Source organism: Platichthys flesus, chromosome 3, assembly GCF_949316205.1.
Source record: "Platichthys flesus chromosome 3, fPlaFle2.1, whole genome shotgun sequence".
Classification (NCBI taxonomy): domain Eukaryota; kingdom Metazoa; phylum Chordata; class Actinopteri; order Pleuronectiformes; family Pleuronectidae; genus Platichthys; species Platichthys flesus.
This window is the reverse complement of record NC_084947.1, coordinates 20,549,813-20,574,447: the sequence shown is the minus strand read 5'-3', so window position 1 is coordinate 20,574,447 and position 24,635 is coordinate 20,549,813. Positions and strand designations below refer to the sequence as shown.

General features: G+C 42.8%; 1 protein-coding gene across 3 annotated transcripts; it reads right to left on the bottom strand.

Annotated features, from left to right (window-relative positions):
- Positions 1-36: 36 nt before the first annotated feature.
- On the bottom strand, positions 37-23,572 carry LOC133950165 (paxillin-like). Of its 3 annotated transcripts, XM_062384392.1 has the most exons (13): positions 23,415-23,569; positions 10,820-11,028; positions 10,451-10,536; positions 10,225-10,364; positions 7,925-8,108; positions 6,974-7,088; positions 5,539-6,843; positions 4,192-4,455; positions 3,347-3,508; positions 3,067-3,240; positions 2,900-2,981; positions 2,630-2,778; positions 37-2,228 (listed from the first exon to the last, which is right to left on the bottom strand). In XM_062384392.1, the coding sequence occupies exons 1-13, from the start codon at positions 23,425-23,427 to the stop codon at positions 1,962-1,964; spliced, it is 3,150 nt and encodes a 1,049-aa protein (XP_062240376.1). In that variant the 5' UTR covers positions 23,428-23,569; the 3' UTR covers positions 37-1,961. The 3 variants fall into 3 exon arrangements, with proteins under 3 accessions (XP_062240376.1, XP_062240393.1, XP_062240385.1); XM_062384409.1 differs by lacking the exons at positions 4,192-4,455; positions 5,539-6,843; XM_062384401.1 differs by lacking the exons at positions 37-2,228; positions 2,630-2,778; positions 2,900-2,981; positions 3,067-3,240; positions 3,347-3,508 and adding an exon at positions 3,518-4,064 and having other exon boundaries at positions 23,415-23,572.
- Between the last annotated feature and the right edge of the window lie 1,063 nt (positions 23,573-24,635).

The following is a 24,635-nucleotide window of genomic DNA, read 5'->3' as shown; positions in this document are numbered from 1 at the left end:
GCTACAGTGTTTTATAAATGAAACCCCTGGATCACATTTTGATACCAAAACAGAATTTATTGGTGTAATCAGGCGAGAGGTGAAGAATCTCAGGATTCATAACTATCCACATTCAAAGTGAAAAGAAAAGAAAAAACAGTGAACAGAAAAAACATTTCAAAGAAGTTATGGCTTTGGTTAAATAACACTCGACTAGATTGATTTGAACAGAAAACCGTTACACAATCTCTTTAATAGAGCGAGAGAAAGATTTAAGGCTCTGAGATTTCCCTGAATGAGACGAAAATATCTGCTGCATGTCATGATTCACCGTGTTCAGACCCAACCTGGTGCTCATATACAGTAGATGCTGCTCAGATGCTGATGGAGGTTCTGTGATTTATTGGAACAGACCACCAGGCTCACAGACGTTGAAAACTGAACTTTGGGCTGTAGATCTGTTGTCAGTAATTTGCCAGTGTCATTAGACGTAGTGATGTTGGTGCTGATACAATGGTACAGACGCACTTGTGTTAGAACACTGAAATACAAAGTTACTTGAGTATCACGGACACGTTTGAAGATTTCCTTGCTTTATAAACTACTCATTGAAAACAATGAACATTCATCAGCTTCTCAATACAGTAACAACACCTGAACGTGTCTCTGCTCTGCCTTCTCACCAGCATCTTCAGATGAGTGGTTATCACACACGTGTAACACGCTAAGCAACCCAGCGCTTTACTTACAAAGTAGCTGCATTGGATATTTACATTGAAAAAAATTCCAGGACCTTCTCAGAAACAGCAACGGTAGCAGAAGATGTTCCCAATATCCTCCCAATAATTTTGGGAGATCCAGTTCGTTGTAAGATGCGACTGAACCGTTTTAGATTTTTTTCTTCAGTGGACAACAAATAAGGAATGATTTGGCAGCACAAAAACATGGGGTTTATTTAAATGTGATGGAGAAAGTGAAATACTGCAGCTAAAGGTGGAAGGCTACCAACTGAATCTCTTCACTGTAACATATTCATCCATACATTATTTTACTTTGGCTAAAAGCATGTGTGTGTGAGTGATTGAGATTCTGGTGTCATAAAGTGAAAGTGACATTTTGATTAATTTATAAGAAAAATATCATTCATATAACGGTGTTTTTTCCTGGGCCGAGTGAGTGTAATGACACTACAATCACCTTCACACATAAAAATAAAAACTTGTGAAAGTGGACTCAGCCCATTTTTTATCCATCTTCTCAAGGTTTCATATAAAAACTCATTTAATTTTCTTTTGTAGATAAAAAAAAGGGTTATATTTTCAGGCTAAAAAACAACAAGTCACCTGTTCCGTGCTATAGTTTACTGTTTTTTTCTTTTTCCTTTATGTTAACTACAATGACACACTCAACCAGTGAGCAACAATGTCATACACACAAGAGTATTTCATGGATTTCTACAGTGTTCAGTACGATTTAACCACCTTCTATAAAGAAAAAACAAGATTAAAAAGATTTGAAAACACAACGATGAGAGAAGAGAAAAATAAGAACGACAGCTCTTTGCCCGTAGAAAATGTCCAACACAATGGATGAGAAAAATTGGTTGATTTGAAACCTCAGTGTTGATTTGAAAAACTTTTCTTATCTCCCTTTCACTGTCCGCGTCCTTTAAATATTGATCATCACACTGAGACTGTTTGACCTACTCAAAACCCACGGATGATTCTTAAGCCAGTTGCTGTCTGACTGTCTAGCTACCCACTTTTCTGAAGGACATTTAACGAGTATTTTAGTCCGGCAGAGTCACTGCTTCTACCTCATTCACATTTCCAAACCTCTACACACCTCCCATGTCACCATTAAAAAACAGGCTACTTTTCTTTTTTTTAGGCCAACACAATCCGTTCTCATCCCACCTGTGCCAAAGAGGCTTTTGACACTTTATCTGAGCCCTGACCCACATGTGGTTAAAGTTGAATGCTCTAACTGAACAGCTTGACGAAACAGCCGTGGCAGTAGGGTTTGTCATTTTGTTCTTTGAAGGTGCCCTTGTTGAGCTGTTTCAGGCAGAAGGCGCAGACAAAGTGCTCCGGGTGGAACTTCTTGGACATGGCCGTGATGCAGCGGCCAGTGATGGGCTTCTGACAGCCGGAGCAGAGGGAGCCGCGGCGCTCGTGGTAGTGCACTTCACAGTAGGGCTGACCGTCGTGCTCAAAGAAGCTTCCATTTACAAACGGGGTGAAGCACTCCTGCCGACACAGAATGAGGAAAGTGCTGTTATTCTCATATCATTACAATATCATGTTTAGTCAGTCAAGCTATTCACAGTTCAGTCAAAAAAAGTCCCAGTTCATGTCATATCAAATGTTCCCCAAGATGGTTCTAGATTCTTCGAAAGTTCTTATCAAAGGATTGCTTGTTCAAGTTAAGTCTGTACATTTTGCAATTTGGAGCTATAAAAACAGGGTGAAATCTGCCACATCGCGGTCACCGTGTAGAATCTGGTTCTAGAAATGCATAAAAAATGCAAAATGTCAGAACCCATGTACAGGATATTTTTAGTTTCTTTCACATTTTAGAGGAAGTGAAGATGGTCATCCATCTTCATGTCTATGCACTAAATAAAGTAAAACAAAATCATGATACCGACCCTGCACACAAAGCACTCAGGGTGCCAGAGGCTGTTCAGTGCTGAGATGTAATTCTCCAGAATGGCTCGGGCACAGCCTCCACATTTCGGCGCAAACATGTCAAAGTAATCCTTCCTGCAGAAGGCTTTTCCATCCTTCTCATGAAAACCTTCACACGTTAAACAGAAACAACAGATTTTATACAATCCATGCATATATTACTCAAATGTGATAATTATGGAGAGAACAATTTCCAGTGATAGTAAAAGTCAAGGTAATGATGAAATCACCTTCCGGGCCAAAGAAGGATCCACACTGAGCGCAGAAGAAGTGTTCTGGATGCCATGTCCTGTCCAGCGCCGTCACAACTTTCTGAACAGACATGACAACATTTATTGCAGCAGGCTGAATGTAAACTTCAACTCAACCGTCACAAACGGAGACAGCAGTGACTCACATCCAGTATGGGCCCGTTGCAGTAGTAGCAGCGTGGGGAGAACAGGTTATGGTAATCCGTCTCACAGTAGGGCTGTCCATCACGCTCAAAGAAGTTCCTGGAGCCGATCTCCTCTTGACAGTGTGTGCACACAAAGTGTTCAGGGTGCCATGTGCGGCCCATGGCAGTCACCACCTTAGAAAAACCGAAGAATTGACTGTGCATTTAGTGTTCAAGCTCTTTAAATCTCATATATCTATATATACACTGTAAATAGATTTGCCTCAAAAAAGCATCTCACCTGTCCTACGATTGGTTTACAGCAGGCACCGCATACTCCTTTAGCTACTGTCTGCACGCCCAGTTTGTTGAGGTCAGACTGCAGACTACCAAGCATGTTGTCCAGCTTGTTGACCTGTGTTGGGGGCCCACCAGGAACCCCGCCCTTACCTTGGGCCATAATCTGAAATGGTTCCATTAAGAAAACAGTAATGTGTTAAAAATGTACAAGATGTTTATGCAATATCCAAGTTTGAGGTCACTAAGATAAAATCATGTTTACAGTCTGTGTATAAGTGTGAAAAACAGAATGGATAAGAGACAGGGGTTCATGCCTGCATAGGAGGGAAGACTGGGTCATACTCTGTTTGGCAGCCTACAGACACCAGCACTTTGGGTGCAACTGGTGCCACTGGCTCCACAGGTGGAGGCTGTGTTGGGGTTTTAAGAACAGGAGGAGGTGGCTCTGACTTAGGGGCAGGAGGTTCTTGAATTGGGGCCGGTGGTGGATGTGAAGCTTTTATGATCTGCCGAGGTGGAACCAGTTGGTGGAAGTGCCTAGGTTGTGCAGGGGATGAAGGCAGTGGTGGAGGAGGGGGTGGTGGTATAGGAACAAGGGGAAGTTGTGCAGCGGGCGGTTGCTTGGGTTCTTGTACAATAGGAGGGCAACGAGGGGCTGGGGGAGAGGGAGGTGGTAGCACCTTCCTCACAGGGACAGGCGACTCTGGGGGAATCATGACCTGACGAAGAGGAGAGAAAAACAGAGAGAAGGAGGCAGACGGACAGAAAATGTGCAGAAGATGGAAGGTGAATTAATAGGGAAAGAAAAGATATTTGGGACTAACTGTTCACCACACCAAAGCCAACCTTGTCGACCTCGCTGTCCCCGTCAGGACGGAAACGCTGGGGTTTGGACGAGACAATGACCCCCTCGGTCAGCCAGTCATCAGACTGTTTACGTCGGCGCTCTGAGCGGCCGATCCCAAACTTTCCCTGCAGCTCTTCGATGAGGCGGTCCTGAGAACTGTTCTTGTTCACAATGACGGGTCCCATCTTCCTGCGCAGCAGACCATCTCGGAACATGGGATGTACGTTGGTAGTCTCCTTAGTGCGTCTTATCACTGACTTTATCTACGACGGAATGATGAGCAGCTTATCATGTGTCCACACCAAACATAAACCAGCTGGAGCAGTTACAGCAGAGCACTGTAGCTGCAGGTGAGTCGCACAAATCACTGACAGGCCTGGAAGCAGTGGTCAGTGGGCTCAGAGTCACACTTCATGCATGTCTTACATGCTCATGTCTCCAACACAAGTCAGACGTCACATTTAGGTCCTTCACAAAAAGCCAATGCAACGGGTAAAGAGGTCAGTGGTTTACATGTGCCATGCTCTGTACTGGTACTAGGTGACAAGCAATGATTTACTTGTAAGTGCCAAAACAAAAGCTACTGATTAGAAAGAGCGTCTCCCCTTTTTCATTTTCCTTCAGTTCCATAAGCCTATAGTTATTTTCTCAAAGTCGGTGTCTTCCATGTGTCAAAAAATAAATTCCTTGCTAGTTTCTTTCAAATATAATAGTGTTTAATATCGGTATCATTGGAACATATTGTTTCTCCTTATGAACCTAAACATTAAACCTACAGTTGTCATCAGATTTTTTAAATAAATCAATTAACCATGTAGTGTATGCAAGGTAAAACAACACTAATACAGTAGATGTTCTGGAGGCCCAAATTAGTCGTTGATCAGCAAAATTGTTGATTAACTTTCAGTCACTGAAATAAAATCTGTTAACCGACTAAATGTTCCAACTATACTTGACAGAGTCAACTTGAGGTTTGAGAGAGGATATGAAATACAAACAAAGGAATCATCTTGGTTAGAATGAGTAAGTAATGGGCTGTCTAGTGGCCTAATTGAGGCCCATAGCAGTGACCAGGAGTAAAACTTTGTTGTCACTCACTGCTCTCTTAATGAACTTCTAAGACCAGACTTGCTTATAAAAGTGTTGTAGTGAGCAAACTAGAAAATAAATATTGTGTGTCATGTTTTCAGTTTTTCAAAAGATAACATGAAAGAAACCCTCTTAGCACACACTGGTGAAGCAGACACTTGTATAAAAGCGTCAGTCTCACAAGCAACAACACAAAACCAAGCTTGATGTAAACAAAACAAGCTCTGGGTGTGAGGAGCAGGCATGGAGATGCATACATGTCCGGATGCAGAGACTCGGTCTATATTGGGAGTCTGCATCATGGGAAGGTCCAGGCCAACGTCCGGGGTCCCAGGGCACGAAGACGGGGTCATGGACTCATCCATCCAGCTGGCCTCTGTCAATGGGGTCATGCTGCCATCTGTGTACAGCCTCTCAGTGTAGGGTGTCATGGTGCCATCCAGGCCATCGTGGAGAGACACAGACAGGTCCTCATCAGCCCAGTCCAGGTCCCCGTTTCCATCAGTGCCTCCGTCCACAGAGTCGTCTGTGATGGTGTTGGTGGCACTGGTAAAGGTGTCAGGCTGCAAGCAGTTTCTGTCCATGGGCAGGATGAGCTCCTCGTGCACCTCCGGCATTCCTCTGCCCAGACACTGTGCTTCCATCTTCAGCTGTGGTTCCCCAACATGCTCTGCTGAGTGATCCTGTGCAAAACGCATAGCTAGCAGTTTGTCTAGAGCCTCATTCAGGGAGGGATTCTCCATGGGGGCTGACTGCACAGCGAAGGGGCTTGCTCTCTGGGCGACCGGTGCCAGCTCCGACAGCTGCCTGCTGTGGCTACTAGTGAAGTCCAGTGGGGAGGGGACCATCGATGGGGAGACTAGAGATGGTGAGGAGGTTTTTGAGAAGGCATGCACAGAAGGTGGAGATAAAGAGAGAGCAACAGGGAGAGGTGAAGGAGTCTTTGGCACTGAGAGAGTAGGGGTGAGGTTTTTTGAGGGAGATGGAGTGTAGCAAGTCATATCAAGTTCATGAAAAGAAGCAGATCCCCTGCTCATAGTCTCAGGATCACACGAAAATACACCGACAGTATTTGAGGGGGAGATCCGTTCTACCGATTGACTGGAGCCCTTTGAAGACTTGTGGTCCAGTACAGTGTTAACTGACGTGAGTGACGGGGTGGTGGTGGTATTTGAAGGACTCGGGCTATTTCTCATCGAGTAGGAGTTGGATGACGCAGACTGAGAGAGGACTAGTAGAGACCTGGTTTGGTTTGACAGCATGGCGGCAGAGATATCTATGGCAGAGTCAATGTCTAGATCACTGGCTGCAGAAAGTGAGGATATGGGGCTGTGGAGGGGAAGGCGATGTGGATAGGCCATCGACATACCACCGTCTCCTCCTTCCTCATCTATGTGCAACTCTAGACCAGCAGGCAAAGAGAAGAGGGGAGAGTCACAGGCAGATGGGTGGGACAGACTAGGAAAAGGAGACGCTACTGGGGTGACGGAGGAACAGATTGGAGGATGAGGAGAGCTGGAAGATGCTCCTGCTGGCTCCAACAGTGAACCCAAAGAACTGGGCTAGAGAACAGAGAAATGAGAGAGTAAGCAGAGGAAAAGAAGGAAATCAAGGGGGGAAATGACAGATCTCCAAGCTGGAGTGTTGATTAATCAAGCTTTTCTGGTATTTACCAGGAATATGCTTCTTTACCTTGAAGTCAGACAGAGAGGCCATTAGCTCATCTAACTCTCTCGTGGCACAGGAAGCTGAGATTCTGGCTTGTTGCTGAGAGGGGCTGTCCAAGTCACTGTGACAAGCAGGGGGGCTGGATAATAAAAAAATTACTTAAATGATTTTTATTCATTTTAATAAGGCAAATGTTGAAAACGTACTAACAGCGAAAACCCAAAATATCAACTGTGTCGATTCTCACAAGATTACGTGTGACAAGGCAAAACTATTCTATAGCTTAGAGCTCCATATTAACACACCATATAAACTCAGATCTTTATTAAAATTTGCCATTGAACATGACAGACAAAACGAACTAGCTACAATTTTCTTGCCACAGTCAATCATTTTCAAACGGTCTGTGTATTGAAAAATGAATAGAAAGTTTTGATAGGAAGTTGGAACTTCTCTCTAGCTCTCTCAAGCTCTAACTTTATACTTCACATAACTACCTCCACTTGTTCTAAAAGTATTGCCTGTGAGGAAAAAAGGTCCCAGAGATGACCATGGCCGATTGCCACTATCCCTCTGTATGCAAGTTTCCATCACATTTCTTTTAGCTGGCACACAAAGATATTTTGGTGGAAATAGCAAAAAAAACAACTGTTGGGTGTAAAAACATCTTTACATTTTCACTGGGCTGTCAACAAGGTCCAACTGAGAGTAACTTACGACGTACATGAAGCATAAAACCAAATGTCAACTGGAGATAGATAACAGCAAACAATATTAGTTGTCTACTTGTCAAATTAATAGTCTACGTGTAATTTTCCATCGTCATGGTCTTCACTGTGTGATGTTTGTCTGTTCATTTTAATATTACATCTTCCTGTTGCACCCACTGTTAATGTTGGTGAGCCAAGTCCTACATTTATTTATTTTTAGCATAACGAGTATCATAAGACGTTGTAGAGGGTCGATTTTCTGTACCTGGGTGATGGCACTGAGCCCTCCAGCTCGTCCAAGAGACTCTCCACACTGGGTCGGGATTCATCCAGCCTCGCTCCGTTCCTCTGGGGCTTCTCATGAGGCGGAGGGCTCACCATGATGTCAGGACAACTGCCGTTCTCGTAGTGGGTGATGCTGCAGGAAGGTAAGGGTGGAGCTGCCTCCTCTGTGGACACATTAGCAGTACAACTAAAGCCCAAATTATGCTTCTGCTTCGAATAGCCCCAAGTTCACCATAGCCTACGTGTAGACGTCTACCCTACCAACCCGGTCTCACGGCATTTCGTGAAACTGTCACGAAAATAATGTATCAGATTCGTGCTCCCTGCCACGATCTCCCTGACAAATTCGTGCTGCTCAGCACGACTTTAAAATGAATGCATTTCTATGGGAAGCATCTTTCCTGCTGGTGACACGTACAGCTGTGGTCTGAGCGTTTCCGCATTTCTCATGCTTGCGCCGCGTAGTTTACAGCTCTGAGGTTTGGTTTTGATGATCGCATTTATATGATTTTAATGTCCCATATATTGTCTTTCTGTAATGAATATGTCACGGAAGCGCGATGTTTTCATGCGTAGGCGGCACATGAGCGTTGTTTGTGGTGATTCTTTCGGGTCAAAATAAAATAAAAGTATACTCCTGATCATTGACGATTCTGCAGAGTTGTGTGGTGGCCATCGCGAAGGAATATTTCTGCTTCTTTTCCGAGAAAAATCGTAATTTCATTGGTTTGTTGCGGCAATTTACACTACAGTTCCCATGAGTCTCAGCGACCGTAGCTATGGTGACGACGCCAGCTTTTAGTACAACGTTTTCTTTTGCCGCTGGGTGGTTATCGTCAGTGGCGAAATACTGCCCTGTAGCAGTTATATTGAAATGCAAAGAAGTGTATAATTAAAAATCGGCCTGCAACAAACAGCACAGGAAACAGAATTTGAAGCTTTCTTATTGGCTGAACTGGCCCAACTATGTAAGCCAATATTCAGTGAACATCATTTGTACGTTTTATTTGCACCTTCTTAAGTCAGCACAGTTAGAAAGTAAAGCTTTTATATCAGGATAAGCTATATTTTACTGTAAAATGGACATTATTATACGACGCGCGCAGCATCACCTGCAGGCGACGGCGCATTTCCGGCGGAGATCGGCTCATCGGGTAAGTTGGGTTTCTGCTGCCTGTGTGCCTGTGTGCCTGAAATGTCATTAATGATGCCGTTCGTTGCCTTGACATGCTTAGTTTATACATAAGGCCAATGAGCCAAAGCCTGGTCGATGGTTTGGACTTTGTCAGCAACATAAATTTTATTTTTCACGGTGAAAATAGGTTTGCTAGCTAGCTTACGATCAACATAAGCTAGCGCAATGCTTCATTTCCATCAGCTGAAAGGTAGAATCGATAAAAAAAAACATCAACCTTTATAAAGAGTAGAATGTGACTGTGGTACAGTTGCCAGTCTCTTACCGTAATTACTGAAGACGCCACGGAAAACTACAATTCATTCATTCGGATACACATTTTAAACCTATCAATATTAATATAGGCACGACTGTGTAGTAAACAATTACATGTAGGTTAATCAAGATTACATTTTCGGATTACAAAAGAATAATATAACAGTAGCAATATGCTAAATGCCTATTATTATAGCCACTGAAAATGTTTTGAGTTTTTTGTATTTGGTAACTACATTAACTTTCTCTGTTCTCTCTGCAGATACATCCAACCAACATACAACAACACACAACACACAACTCATCTTACACCCACACCACAAAACAAACGGCACTTTTAAGAGCCAATTTCTATCTGTCCCTCTGTCTATATTTCCAACCATCTCTCTAATCTCAATCTATATCTTTATCCCTCACTTTCTTTATCTATCTCTGTCTACTTATCTGTTTATTTGTCTTTTGTCTTTTTGTTTGTTAGTCTGTGGTTTGTCAGAATGCCAGGGGGGTCTACAAAAAAGACCTGTCCATTTTGTAAGGGCATTTTATTTTGTGCACAGAAAAAATTTTCACATTGCCTCAAAGAGCAGCCTGTGAAGCAACGGCTGATGAAAAAGCTTCAAAAATTTGATGAGAAGCGAGAGGAATGGGTGTCTGGCCGTAAGAAGAACCACAACATTGCGTCCATCAAGGATGAGGCCATGGTCATGGTATGTACCCTACGCACGTACCCTACGTAGACACAGTGCGTAGGCTATGTGCGTAACTACGGCGTAGCTTCGACACGGAACCAAGAATCGGTCTTAACTCTGCTCACCACACTTTGTATCTACCTGTCGTGGGGAATGAAGGGGAGCTCTGTTGTACTGCATTGAGTTCCAGCAGAAGCCTGTCGAGCTCAGAGAGGTTATTGCCCAGAGCAGAGGTCATAGCTGCTGTTGACGAGTCAGATGACTTCTGTTTGTTTGGAAAACTGAAGAGGAGACATTAAGGGAAACTGTCAGACACAACTCCTGCTAAAAAAAACATAGGGCAAACAACAAGTGTGTGGCGAGCTACCTGTAGACGTGGTCCTCTTCAATGTGAGACAACGGAGAGCTGCTACTGTCTCTAGACCATGAGCTCTTCTGTGCTGAACCTAAAGACTGCAAAGGACACATCAGTCAGTCCTACTGAAAACAACTTTTACATTAGGAGTTATTGCTTCAAAACTTATTTGAAACTTTACGGTCTGACGGAAAATAAGTAATAAAATAGAATTGCACGTGTTGGAATGATAAAGAAAGTGATCAACAAAATGTCATGGGTCCATCAAGTTTTTGCAGAATCCTACTAGCTAACAAACAAACCACAGTGAAAGTGTTACCTCCTTGTTGGAGGTAATTAGTTTATCATAACATCATACCAAAGCGATCTACAATAATTTACCTGCTGAGAGGAGTGGTGAGAGTCCGGCTGATCTATCAGGGAACCATTCAATGCCTCGGCTGAGGGCGGAGGTGGGACTGGGGGTGGAACTGACACATCCTGGTAAGAATGTCCTCCCGTAGGGATGGAGTAGGGGGTCTCCTCAGGCAAGAACACTGGTCGCTTTGAGATGTGGGATGTTGTTGATTCCAGGTCTGCCAGCAACGCGTCTGAAAGATACGATGTTGTTATGTGACTGACTTGACTGTTAGGTGGACTAAAACCGAGAGATTTCATGAACCTAGAAAAGGAATCTCACATTATTTTCAAAACACAGTGGTGCCATGCGATCAGCAAACAAAATCTATTTGCTAAATGCCCTTACTTTCATTTAAATAACAATCTATCCATGTTTCAACATGGTTGTCCTGGAGACCAGTAAATTCTTTACAGGGATTGTTGGGTTCTCCGAGGCGACTACTGACTGTGGTGTCAGGCTGTAAACAGACAATGGTGGCGGGGCGGATCCAGTTTCTCATTCCAACGTGTCACCAGAAAGAAATTTCTCCTGACGTAAATCATCCAACAATAAGGTTAGTCCCAGTCAACATCACAGCATGGTAAAGTACATCGCAGAGCCCAACATACACACCTAAACCCATTAGGCCGTCATAAAATATCCCTCTGAAATCCCCAACATACTTTTTCCATCAGTCCACACCATAAATACAACCCTGCTGATAGTGAGAGCTACCTTTCACTGAGCTCAATCTGTCAGTTCAGTGTGATTTACCTGTGTGAGTGACGTACACAAGTCTTTGTTTAGTCTCTGTTTGATGTGCATGCGTGTGAACGTAAAGAGTCAGACTGATAGACTGACAAAGAAGTAGGCAGACAGATAGAAAGTGGATCTGAATCCTGTCCAGGGCTAAAAGAGGGAACAGTGTTACCCCGCTGAGTGTTCGGAGGAATGCAGGAACAAAATAGACTCTTACATCACGCAATCCGTCCATCCTCGGCCTGTCAAGAATAGACCCCAGTCACCACCGGCTGCATGCTTGTTACAGTTCAGAGGCTTTGACTTGGGGTTAGGGTTTAGTTTCTTTCATAGTAGATATTTAAATTAAAGCCTTATGTATAGTATGATGTATATAGTACAAACAGGGTCAACAGGCCACCATGCTGCTCATTAAAAATGGCACTTCCTCCACACTTCACAATCAACTGGCTTTAAAAAGCATATACACAAAATGTCTAGTAAATTATTCAAGTAATACGAACATTTAGCTTTTGGATCATCAGAAAAGACCAGTAGCTGTACACACATTATTTTTCCTCCAGCCAGGGTTATATATATATATACTGTATATATAAAGATGTGTGTGTGTGTGTGTGTGTGTGTGTGTGTGTGTGTGTGTGTGTGTGTGTGTGCGTGTGTATTTAATGTGAAGCAGTCAGCAGTCCTGACAAAGATTGTGAGAGCAACAAGGAGCGATAACATGCTGCCAGTCTGCTTGGGTGAAGGGGGCCAAAATGGTGTGACATTATTCTTTAAACAAGAGTATTGTTTCAGTGTCCTTATAGCTAATAACAAACACTGGTAATCCAACCCATTAATATCTTTTTCAGTGTCATCCACTAATTTGAATCATAATGGGATAGTAACTTCACATATCTCTGATGTTTTATGTTTAGATGATCCTAAGTCTCACACATCTCATTTTGGATTAAGTCACGAGTCCTAATGGCAGTGGTCAATCCCGAGGGAAACCCTTTCCAGAAGGTAAATGATTTAGTCAGAAGTTTGACATAAACCCCATGGGAGCACTGGCCTATTTAAAGCAGTACGGTCAGTAAGAAGCCCATGTCTGTGCAAATGTGCTGAAATATCATGACCAGCTTAAAATAATCTGCACCTGGTGCTGACAGGCGAAAGAAGGTGTAACTGAAGTTGACTTTGTTGCTCATAAAACAAAGCCTCCGTATAGGAAAAATACCGAAACTGCTTTTGCGACAAAGTGCAGAGTATTTAGCTTTAGATTCACTGTAAATCTTGTGTCAGATCTTAAAAACTGTCAAATATTTTAAGAAAATGCACCAAGACTTACTACTTATGTTGATGTATTCCTAGAAAGTTCTTCAACGCCTTGAATGCAAGGACTGCCACACAGCCCGAGGCCCTCCAGTTGGAGACAAGGCCAAGTTTTTGAGACTCCATATAAAATAGTGTTATAGGACACATCATCCCCCTCCCACTTGCTGATACAACACATCTATTTTATACTATTTCTATCTTATTTTATTGTATAGTGTGTAATTACTTGAGCATTGTTAGAAGAGAGCCTGAGACTCAAGCATTTCACTGCCAGCGACTGCTTAATGTTATTGTTGTGCATTGTCAAATGCACAACAATAACATATGCACAATATATATATACACAATATATATGCATTCTGCATATTTTCCTTCCTATGGTAGGAAATAAACAGCTTGAGTATAGAGTTTATCCACAGAAAAAGAATTGCCAAAACGTCAAACTAAAAGAAAATTTAAATTATCTCAGGGTGAAAAAGCGGAGCCATACACGTTTAAGACATTGGCGAGATATTGATGTATTGTAAAACAAAAACATGTGATTTCCCCAGCAGAATTAATACTTTATATCCTTTCCCTGTCTGCTGCACCACCCATTACCAGAATCCTGCGGAGGTTTTGTTGCTGTTGTGATTTGTTGATGAGCAGAGAAGCCCCCTCTGCGTTGTGCATGAGTGAAAGGAAACATCAGGAGTTAATATGGACCTAATTCTCTGGAGTTTCTTCTTTGGGCTTTAAAGAAGACATTGATCAGATGTAAAATAATAAAATAACTAATTAGTCAATGGACAGACTATTGATCTGCAGCTATTGATAAATGGCAAAAACTCATCTCAATCTCGCCTAATATGCTTGAGTATCTGCTGCTTTTCTATCTCCCACGTGATAGTGAACTGAATATCTGAATAACAAAACAAGTGATTTGATGGTGTAACACTGTGAAAATGTGTGATGGTTTACTTTTGCCTTATTCAAGCAAAAAAAGAGAAAACTAGGGCTACGTTGTAGCACTGGCGGGCCCGAGCACCCGCACGTTGAAGCCTGTTGCGGTCGGTTGAGAGAGCGATCGATGACCAAGCGCATGTCTCCGCGTTGCATCCATTTTGCGCTCTGTGGCAGTAGGTGGCGCCATCACTATTATTACACACAGACATATAGATCTGTTGAAGTAGCCGCTCTGATATAGCGTGAGCAATTTTGTGTCAATTGGACAATTTTCGTAATTAACGTAATTTTCACACTGATTAGTAGGTGGCGCTATGACCCTGAACTAATATTTATATGTGGAGCTGTTCAGATCAGTATTGTGATTATAGGTCAGTAGTTTGGAGCCAGTTGGATAATGCAGAGTGGATTAACAAAGTACTTCCTGTTTCCTGGCGAATCAGTAGGTGGCGCTATTACACTGAGGAAATATTGACACAGAGCTGTTCAGGCTTGTACTATTATCATATGACAGAAGTGTGGTAGTAATAGGACAATGCACAGTGGACTTATGAAAACATCGCCTCGTCTGGCGAAGGATGATCCTTAGCCAAACAGACCTTGATCCAATGACTTGACTGAGGTCATTTGAGCTGTATATTGTAAAGCAGCCAGGAGCAGTTCATCAAAATATAATACATGTCACTTCCTGTAGCCACCAGGGGGCACTGTGATTTCAAATCATGATTTCTGTGTAGATGTCATCAGGCCGGGACTCTTGTCTTACATGTCTAGTTTGGACTCGATTGGACCATGTATGTTCGAGATACAGATGCTCGTGTTTTGATGGCGTTTAATCAAATTTTGACGCCACGCTACGGTCACACGGTGTGATGGGAAAAAAATCCCTTAGTCACTTTTTTTCTTAATCTTGTTTTGATGACACTCATCTGAATTTGAAGTTGATCAGATGAAAGCTCTACGACAAGTACATCAAAGAAAAAATGTGGAATATGGCTAAAATGGCCACTAAATTAAAAATGGCGGGCTTCCTGTTTGGTCTAGCATATCTATCCAAGAGACTTATTTGTTTGTTATGAAAAGACACATGCCCAATTCGATTTTTGTACATGTCGGCCAATCGTAGTGCCGGGGCTGCCTGTTAGGGGGCGCTGGTCAGTTATTTTGCCACGCCCATTCCTTAAAACAATGTGAATATCTTCAGGGGGGGGATGTTGTTACACACATGTAGTTTGAGTGAGATAGAACCATGAACACTGAAGTTAAAGCAATTTCGTGTTTCACGGCGAGTTGATGAACTTTGATGCCACGCCATTAATATGGCGTTTGACGAAAAGTCACAGTTATCTTATGCCTTCATTATTAATGTCTTGAGACCCATTTGATAAATTTTGACATGGTTGAGGTCAATGGATGAGGAGAAATACATCCAAGTGTAAGACATGCAAAAAAAAAAAGACATTTCCTGTTGCCACCAGGGGGCGCTGTGATTTCAAGTCATGATTTCTGTGTAGATGTCATCAGGCCGGGACTCTTGTCTTACATGTCTAGTTTGGACTTGATTGGACCATGTATGTCCGCGATACAGATGCTCGTGTTTTGATGGCGTGGAACCAAACTTTGACGCCACGCCACGGTCACACGGTGTGATGAATAAAATTTCCTTGATCACTTATTTTCTCAATGTTGTTGTGATGACACTCATCTGAATTTGAAGTTGATCAGATGAAAGCTCTACGACAAGTACATCAAACAAAAAAAGTGGAATATGGCTAAAATGGACACTAAATTCAAAATTGCAGACTTCCTGTTGTTTTTTTCACAATGCTCCTTGAAACGTTTTTTCATGACTGGTCACGATACACCTATGTCCCGATTTTGGTGAAGATCGAAGAAGGGGAAACCTAGGGGCTGGTTCCAGGGGGCGCTGTTGAGCCATTTTGCCACGACCAATTCAAATTTCTCCAGAATACTAAAATATCCACAGACCTTGAATTTCCTGCAAAGTTTCACAACTTTTTGAGCATGTCTAGACCCTGAAAAAGCCCCCCAAAGGGAAATAATAATAATAGTAAAAATCCTTAAGAATTCAATAGGGCCTCACACCGATTTCGGTGCTCGGGCCCTAATAATCACAAAAAACATTAATTTATGATAAACAAATCAGAGACTTCACCTAAAAGTCCACCTTCAAAACAAGACTCCAAACCTGCTATTAATGCAGTTAATGTGTATTTTACATTTCTAGTAATTAGTTTTCTCTGTTCAGTGTCTTTGAGCATTGTTAAAAGTGCTAAATACACTAAATGCATTATTATTATTTATTTTAAAAAAAATTACTGCTAAATAAAGTAACATTCACATTCTGCCCATCTTCTATTTTTTATTTAAAAATAAACACAAAACTGTTTGCCTTAATATTATTTCCATGATTTTAGGCCTTACTTGGATGCAACATAATCCCAGCGGGAGATGCTCAAACATGGGTTTTGCTATTTCAATATCAGGATTAAAATAAAATGAGCATCAGAAAAAACATACTACACAGTCTGGCCTGTTTAAATTCAACACCAGAAAAGTCTTATAACGGAATCCCAAATTTCCAGCTCACACCCTTTTTTAGCCTTTTACTAAGCAGCCAGCATTTAAAACACATGCACGTGCACACACGCACACACACACTTCTTGGTGACGTCATCATTAATATCATTTGCTACAGATCATGAAAAGGATGAAGATTGAAGACAATACTGAAAGGTTCCCTCATTTCCCTGTGGAGGCCAGCAGTGAATGTAGAATGAGGACGGACACCAGCCCGTTGGCCAGCCTCAGACAAGTTTGGTCCTGGACGAGTTAAGTTGTATTAAGAATGCAAACATGCACTGTAAGCCAACTAACAGGCTAATCTTTTCCATTCCAGGCAGGGGGCAGGAGCCGGGACGGACAAAGTCCAATTCTGCTCTGACAACATCCTGTCTCAATAGTCCATTGTGCAAATTCTGAAGGAATAAAGATGTCATCAAACAAGGGACAACACTAGGACTAATAACTCTAGATGAATGGTTCAATCTCATTCAAACAATACACAGATTTACTATAACAGTAGCTCCCTCTGTCGTGGGATTCATCTGTGGTCACAGTGTGGTAACTAATCTCCATTTTGTTCAACAAACAACTCTAAAGTTATGTTGACAGAGTACACATTCTTGTGGCAGTGGGTACATGTACAGTCCTGCCTGTGTCCACAACCCCTCCTCACCCAAGGCCCTGCCACGGTCCTGCACTGTTTATCAGATGGGAGCGGAGGTGTAAGGGGGATTCCACACATTCCTCTCTCTCCACTTTGGGAATCAAAATGATGCTTTGTAATAAAATCTACTCAAGCAGAACACACATTCCTCCAGATACCCCCAGACGCCAGGTAGATAGACGCTGGTGGGGAATGTGCCCGAGTACAAAACAACATCTGTCGGCCCAGAAAATGAAAAAGAAAAAAATGTGTTGACAATTACATGTCCCGTTCCACAAACTACAGCATGCTTTGAATTCCAGGATAAGGGAGATGTCAATGTTTTTACTGCCACTTTCCCAGTATTGCGTGCAGAGCAGAACGGACAGGCAGGGAAGGAACCATGGGTCATTGAATCTTTTCTATTACGAAGTGGGCAGTGGTGATGGGCCACCAGTGTCCGCAGCTCACCTGTTTATAGCCAGGCAGCAAAAAGCAGGACAGTCCACAGCCCTACAACGAAACCCTACCCCGTCTGGCCAACCCGACGCGATATTTATATCAAACAAGACAGGCAGGGGCCGGGGAGAGGGGGAGGAGGGGGAGATGCCAGTGAGATGGGCAGGGAAGGCTGGGTAGACAGTGAATGTGAGTGAATGAGAGAAAACTGAATAATAGATTAAATGATGGAGCAAGAGAGAGATAAACGTTAAGCCTTATAGCTTGTAAATGACAACCGTTTTATGTCACGCACACAGCCGTACAGAAAAAGAATGAATGAGTGTAGCAGCATACTATCAGAAAGACAGACGCATCTTTGGTGATTACTTCTAAATAAACATACCTAAAAATACTGCAGCCTGCCAAGCAGCCCCATATCCGAAAGATGATACCCTCCCCTTGAGAGACCGCTTGACCAAAATAATAGCACTTCCCCACAGACCAGTAAATCAGATGGTAGGGGAAAGTCTAAAGACTGATGTAACACTCAGTCACTGAGGACACATTCATAGCCATGCATGTGTGAGGACTGTATGTCACTGAGTAGTCCTTTGTGCTGTAAGAAGAGTGTAATTGGTTAGTCGGATGAGGAAGACCCAAAAATGAAAGGCTGTGTTGTTTGTCCTGCACTATAACACTGACTCAAACATCCCGTCTCCCTGTATGACAAAGAGATGCAATATGTCCCCTAATTAAAAAAACAAAAAAAACAGAAAATCTCTCAAAAATTTACTCAAAAATGTTCCTTAAAAATGAGAAACAATAATTAACATCATAACACTCGTAGATTGTTTTTTTTGTCAACTGATTATTTCAGCTCCGCTACAGTTTAAAATTGGAAATCAGATAAAAGTTTCAATAAAAAAATGCTTAAAAGTCATGATGTTACCCCATCTGACTTCGGGTTTCCCTCACTTGAGTAATGTTATGGAAATACAGCAGGGACTCAAGGATTCCTGCAACATTACCCAGACCTGTCTTCCCTGGGCCAAGTTACAAGGCCTGGAACCAGGAAGGTGTGGACACCGCATGGCAAAAGGAAAAGAGTGCAAAGGGGGCTGCAACTGAAGCAACAATTAGGTAACACTGCATTTACCAGTGAAATGCTGTTCTGGCAGCTGGATCACAGTTTGAGGGCCCACAGCTGCCCTCTCAACCAGTGTTTGCTGGCCTCCAGCACTAACTCCACTCATTGTGTTTTTGCCTCTGTTTCCTCAGGATGTGGGGCAGGGTCTGTTGCCTAAGCGATGAGGTCAGCTACGCAGCTCTTTCTCCCCCTGACCCAGAACAGGATGGGTGTGGAGCCCGGGAACAAGACTGATTTACAGTCAGGAGCTTCCCTCTAACAGAGCCAGCGAGCCCAGTGGTTAGCGGCGGTATGCACTAACCTTGCAGCTCTCATGGGGTGATGATAGCTAGTCTGGTAACACAAACTCTGTGCTGCCGACACACTGGGACACAGAAACCACTAAAGATCTTTTGGTATGCTGTGCAAACTCTGTAAACACACTTGGAGAATATAGCCTTCGTCGACAAGGTGATCAGATGAGTTATAGTAAATGTAACAGGACTGCAGTGTGTTTACAGAAGGCATGAGGAACAGGTGCTGCTATTTCAGCCAACCTAGCCACCTCCAGTAAATACACATGGGCCTCTGTTTGTCCGGAAAATAGAGCTGAGTTGCTCCCACTGTTTTCAGGCCTGGTGCAATAAAGAGTACCTGTTCTCTGCTGTGTTATTTCTCAGATGGAAGTGAGCACTGGCAGGTGACTGAACACTACTTTGGGTTATTCTAACTTTAATGTTTTTACTTGCAGAGTGTTAACAGCTCATCAAGTATTGCCAAGCAGTGGTTGTTGAGCTTGGTTGCATTCTGGAAACTCACACTAAACACGGTTAATCGATCCGGGCTGCATGAACCCGACTGACCCTGAACTCCTAAACCTTGTTGGGTTGTGATTTGTTTAAATGCCAAATAATTCAAGGAAATGCCAAATGCAATTATAGCATCAGTTAAGATAGTTAAAGCCCTTACTAGGAGTTTTAAACTGTCTTTATGACCTACAACAGCAAATGAGACAATCAGGGAGAAAATTGGCTTTAAACTATTCTCAATGCTTGTGGTCGGGATGGGCAGTTCATTACACTGCCACCTGGAACCAGGACACCTTGATGCACTTGGTCCACTTTTTGTGAGTCTACCTTGCTTGCAAGTATCTACCTCGCCAAGGATGTAATCTTTTCATCAGAGTGTGTTTGTTAGCAAGACTATGCAAACACTACAGAACAGATTTCCATGAAATTTGGTGGAGGGAGGCAATGTGGGCCAATTCAATTTTTGTGCAGATCCAGATCAGTTCCACTTTCGTTAACATGAAGAGGCAAGTTTACAATTTGGTGTGGCTGAATTGAATTCAAGGGAACTGTTGGTATGTACTGCTGTAGTCCGTCCGTCCATCAGTTAGCAGGATAATGCAAAAGCTACTGGAACGAATTGAAGAGTCCTTCTAGTTCTTCATTTAGTCATAACCCTCCATTCATATGTATGGCTGCACTAATCCATTTTGCTTCAGTGTTAACCTGCAGAAACACAGCAGGGCAGCAAAGGCCTACAAAGGTCAGACTGCCTGAATCTCACACAATCCTGAGGAATTCACAGAGTTGAGTGGTGGCTACTCACTCTACAAACACAAAACAGAGAAACAGAACATTACATCAAGACAACGAGGCCTGGCTGCCACCTGACCTGGACCAATCAGTGCAAACCTCTGGAAAATTCTGTTTTGGAGGTACAGACTGAAAGATTGCTCAGACTCTCTGGGAAACCCCTTTCTTGAGTGGTAACCAGCGTGGCCAGGAGAATATCCACAGATTGAAAAAGGACGAAACGAGAAGAGCGTGATCAGGTTTCCAAACAGCTCCATGTGGACCGGCCAGTCATCAGTGAGCCTCAGGTCAAGGACCTCCGGGAGCTCATTAGCTGGAGGTTTACTGGAAGAACACTCAACCACATTCATATAGTATTTACACATTTTTAACATGCTTTGTTTTTGCATATTTAGCGAGGGTGTGGGAGGAGTTTTCTGCATGATGTGATCAAAAGCTCTTACATGGCAGAGCAGCTGAAATCCTTTTAAATTAATGGTTATGAAATTGTCAGGCTAGCAGACCTCAAAGCTTAAAGACTTATCTTAACAATCTGTAAACGTTTGCAACAACTAGAGGATTTGTGTTTGAGGAAAACAGACTGAAACCAACAGCCCTGCCTGTGGGGGCACGGAGCTGATAGTAGTGATGGTAGGAGGCGAGTCACGATAAAGAGAGCGTCTGGCCTTGCACCCTGACAGAGTGATGTTCGAAATTCCTAAGCGGCCTCGCCCCCTACTTTAGATTGCTGTTCTCGCTACTTCAGTGAGACTGCAGGCTCCCTCTCAACCAACAATCAGCCCTTTCACTAGCCCGAGGCAGCTCGAGCATCTAACGTACCCTGGAGGTATTCTCACAGTAGGCCAGCTCCAAATAAGGCCCATCATCTTTCCACTTAAACAAATCCATTTTACTGCCTTTCTGCTGAGGAAGGTCAGGACAACAAGAGCATTCCTACAGATACCTGCCAGGAAATCAAGTGGTTTACTGAATTAGCAAGGTAAATATAGCAAAGTGAGCAGCTGGGGAAATCTATAACAACAAAATTAGAAGTTCAGAGGTTCAGAGGCAAAGGTCAAGGGCCAGTGAACTGCAGAGGTGACTGGTTAGAGAGGCACAAAAAAATAGATGCAGTTGACAGGCTGCGTATAGATAGACCGTTGAGATTTGTTATTAGATGTGGTTGATGCTGGTAATAGATATAGGGGTGACGAGAGTATCTTAACATTGAGCTGACAGGATAAGTTAGCTGATATCTTCATAGAGAGAACATTAATTGAAGATTTTCTCATTTCACATCAGTGTTAACTTAATATGTTTGGGTGCTGAACTGTTGGTCTTTCAAATCTGGCAAATTGAAGATGTCCCTCATGACCCCTCACAATTACAAATATTTTGTTAGGAATTAATCCAAATAACAATCGATATTAACAGACATTGCATTAGTAAGTTATGTAGGTAATAACCTATGATTAACTTCACAAAACAGGTACAAACTAGAATTAAATCTCTTAGGTCTGTCAAGTCCCCTTAAATAAATCCAGCTGCACCACGCTCATATCAGTCCCCTAAATATGCCTTCTTTCTATCTAGATCCATGAATTATTATCTGGGAAAACTGTGAAAATGTTGAAAAACACCCTCTCTTGTACTGTTAAAGAAGGTGAAACAAATTCTGCATCATAATTGAATTGGGTCTTTAAATGCCACCTCCTTCCACCTTGTTTCGTGGAAATCTGTTCAGTTGTTTTAGTCAAATCTAAACGAAACCAACAAACCATGGTTAATGTAACTTTAAAAATTAACATCAGAAAAAGGCACCTTTGGTTGATGAATCTGGCATGGTATGTAGGTTTCTATGAAAATATTTTCACAGTAATTTTTCCCAAAATGTGTCAACAAAAAAGGAACAAATATTTTTACCAAACTCTTGGTTGAAAGGTCATTTTATAATGTAACTGCCACAGTGGCTGATAGCCAAACTGTATTTTGTATCATCTAACTCTAAGACGTTAAGACAACTAATCCGTTAACAAAGCATTTGTTCAGCATAGAGTGGTTGGAATCCCCAGCAGCTCCACCAATTCAAGGTCTGTTGGGCTTTCCCAGTCATAGTCAGTTACTGGCACTGTTACACCAGTTTATATATAAAACGGACCATTTAGCAGCAATCAACCGGATAAAACACAAGGTCAGGAGATGACTACAACTTGAACTCCAAACTAGAACCAAGTAGCATGTGTTGTCAGCACCTGTGGCAACGTGGGATACCATCTTAGGTTTCTATAGAGACTTTATTATAACCTTTACTGTTATAAGAGATCTGTTATTTTCAAAGAAATTGTACTTTTATCACAATGCAACCGAGCAGGTCCTTATTGAAGTTGTATTATGTTGTTGTCTCAAGGGATGTCTGTATCTTGTTTTTTTAATTGCCCTAAACCAAATTAATATAGTATTGCATTATATTATTTTTAATTTTTTGGTTGAACTCACCACTCCCACACTTTTCACGTGTAGGACAGATTGTCAAGTTTCCTATTGTCCCTCTTGTGTCTCCTGTGTGCAGACAGTGTGTGTGTGTGTGTGTGTGTGTGTGTGTGTGTGTGTGTGTGAGGAGGTGAACAAAGTGGAGCGGGTGCTCGGTGGTGGACTCTCGCCATCAGGACTTCAGGACACATTGAGGAGCAGCCGGGGCAGGGCTGAGCTCACATCGTGGTGCACAGAGGAGTCTAAATGGGGAGGCCTGTTGACTCCACCACTTCAAAGCTGGAATGAACAGCCCGGGGGGCACAAGTTGAGGAGGTAACTTTAAAGCTCGATGTCAAAATGTCAGCCAAATATCTCCTCCCTGTGGCGCACACATTTAATGAGAAGCAAGAGCCTCGAGTGAGCAGGACAGCACGTTGTTATTATCAGAAACAACACTCAGAGAGTTTTAAAAGGCGGCGGTGAAGGCTAGCGACTGTCAAGCCGCTAACCTACCGCGATGCGTGAGTGTGAAAGAAGTGGGTGAAATGTGAAATGAGCGAGTGAGCTTGGTGAAGTTCTGTCAGCCTCTCCACAGATGTGTGAGCGCACAGGGACCCAAACTGCTCTTTTCACCGTGAAACCCTGAGGTAACGTTTCACTCCTCCACCCTGAAGTCTGCCCCGCTGCTCAGCCAGGACCACACGGAGCTAAACGACGGCCCCACTCACCTAGGTCGTCCATGTTGGCTCCTGCTGCTGGACGGGGTCGCTTTAAAGTTCACTCAGCTTCTCCTCTCCGGACCGAGTCTGACTTTTCCTCTCACAACTTCTCTGCTGCTGATTTACTCTGGAAGTTGGTCAGGAGAGTTGTCGGGAGCGCGCGCCGATTTGTGCATGTGTACTTCAACGGAGCGCGCTTAGACTGAGGCTCGGGGATGTAGTGACATCTAGTGGCCACGGACAGGATATATGGATTGTTGGACGTACGGACGAACGGAAAGACAGACAGACCGATAGAATTCAGAATCCAGTTTTACTGCCAAGCAGGTTTCCACATACAAAGAATTTGCGGTGAAGTATAAATCTCAAGTAAATTTTAACCACTTCAAATTTTGAAATATTTGTTTTAATTAGTCCTTGCATTTGTTATTATAAAAATACACACACCTCTTTAAGTACACCATTAGTTTGTGTCTCATATTTTCAATGTTTTTCATAATACATTTTTTCTTTAACACAAATGCTGTTGTCATATAAGTATGTATTTTGCCAACATCCAGCCAGTGGTCATTTATTAATCATCCAGTTTTACATTGTACCAAAATATTCAAAGGAATTTATTTGAGTTAATTCTGGAATTAATTCAAGACCAGTCTTCATGTTCATACAATATTTATTATCAAATGTATTAGATTAAAAGGGGAAATCTGGAGCACCCAGAGCAAACCCTCTACATGTTCTTAAACATTAGTCCATGCATTTGTGAGTTATTGTACTCGTACACATAGGCATACAGCCCATTAAGGGTGGGCCAGAAATTAAGGACCAGACAATATGTCCTCCCTTTCCCAAAATGTCGTCACTCCGTAGGACGTAGGCTCTAAGGGTTCCTCACAAAGATATCAAACTCACCCACACTCACGACGATCCCACACAATAAAATGGGAGAACTGGGGCACCCGGAGATAACCCTATCAATTTTCAGAAACGAAAATTTGTGTTAAAGTTTATGTTTTTGATCACGTGTGTGGTGTCAAATATATATGTGGAAAATGACTGATTCCATCTCTGGCTGCGTGTTGGAGAGCCCCGTGGCAACCTCCACTGCCACAATCGGCCTAGGGACTAGGAGGGGGTTGGTGGCCTTGAGGTTGGAAAAAACAAGGCGTTCAAAAGACTTCCACAAAAGGCAGGGTGATGGGTCTGTTGTCATAAAGTCCTGTGGTCCTT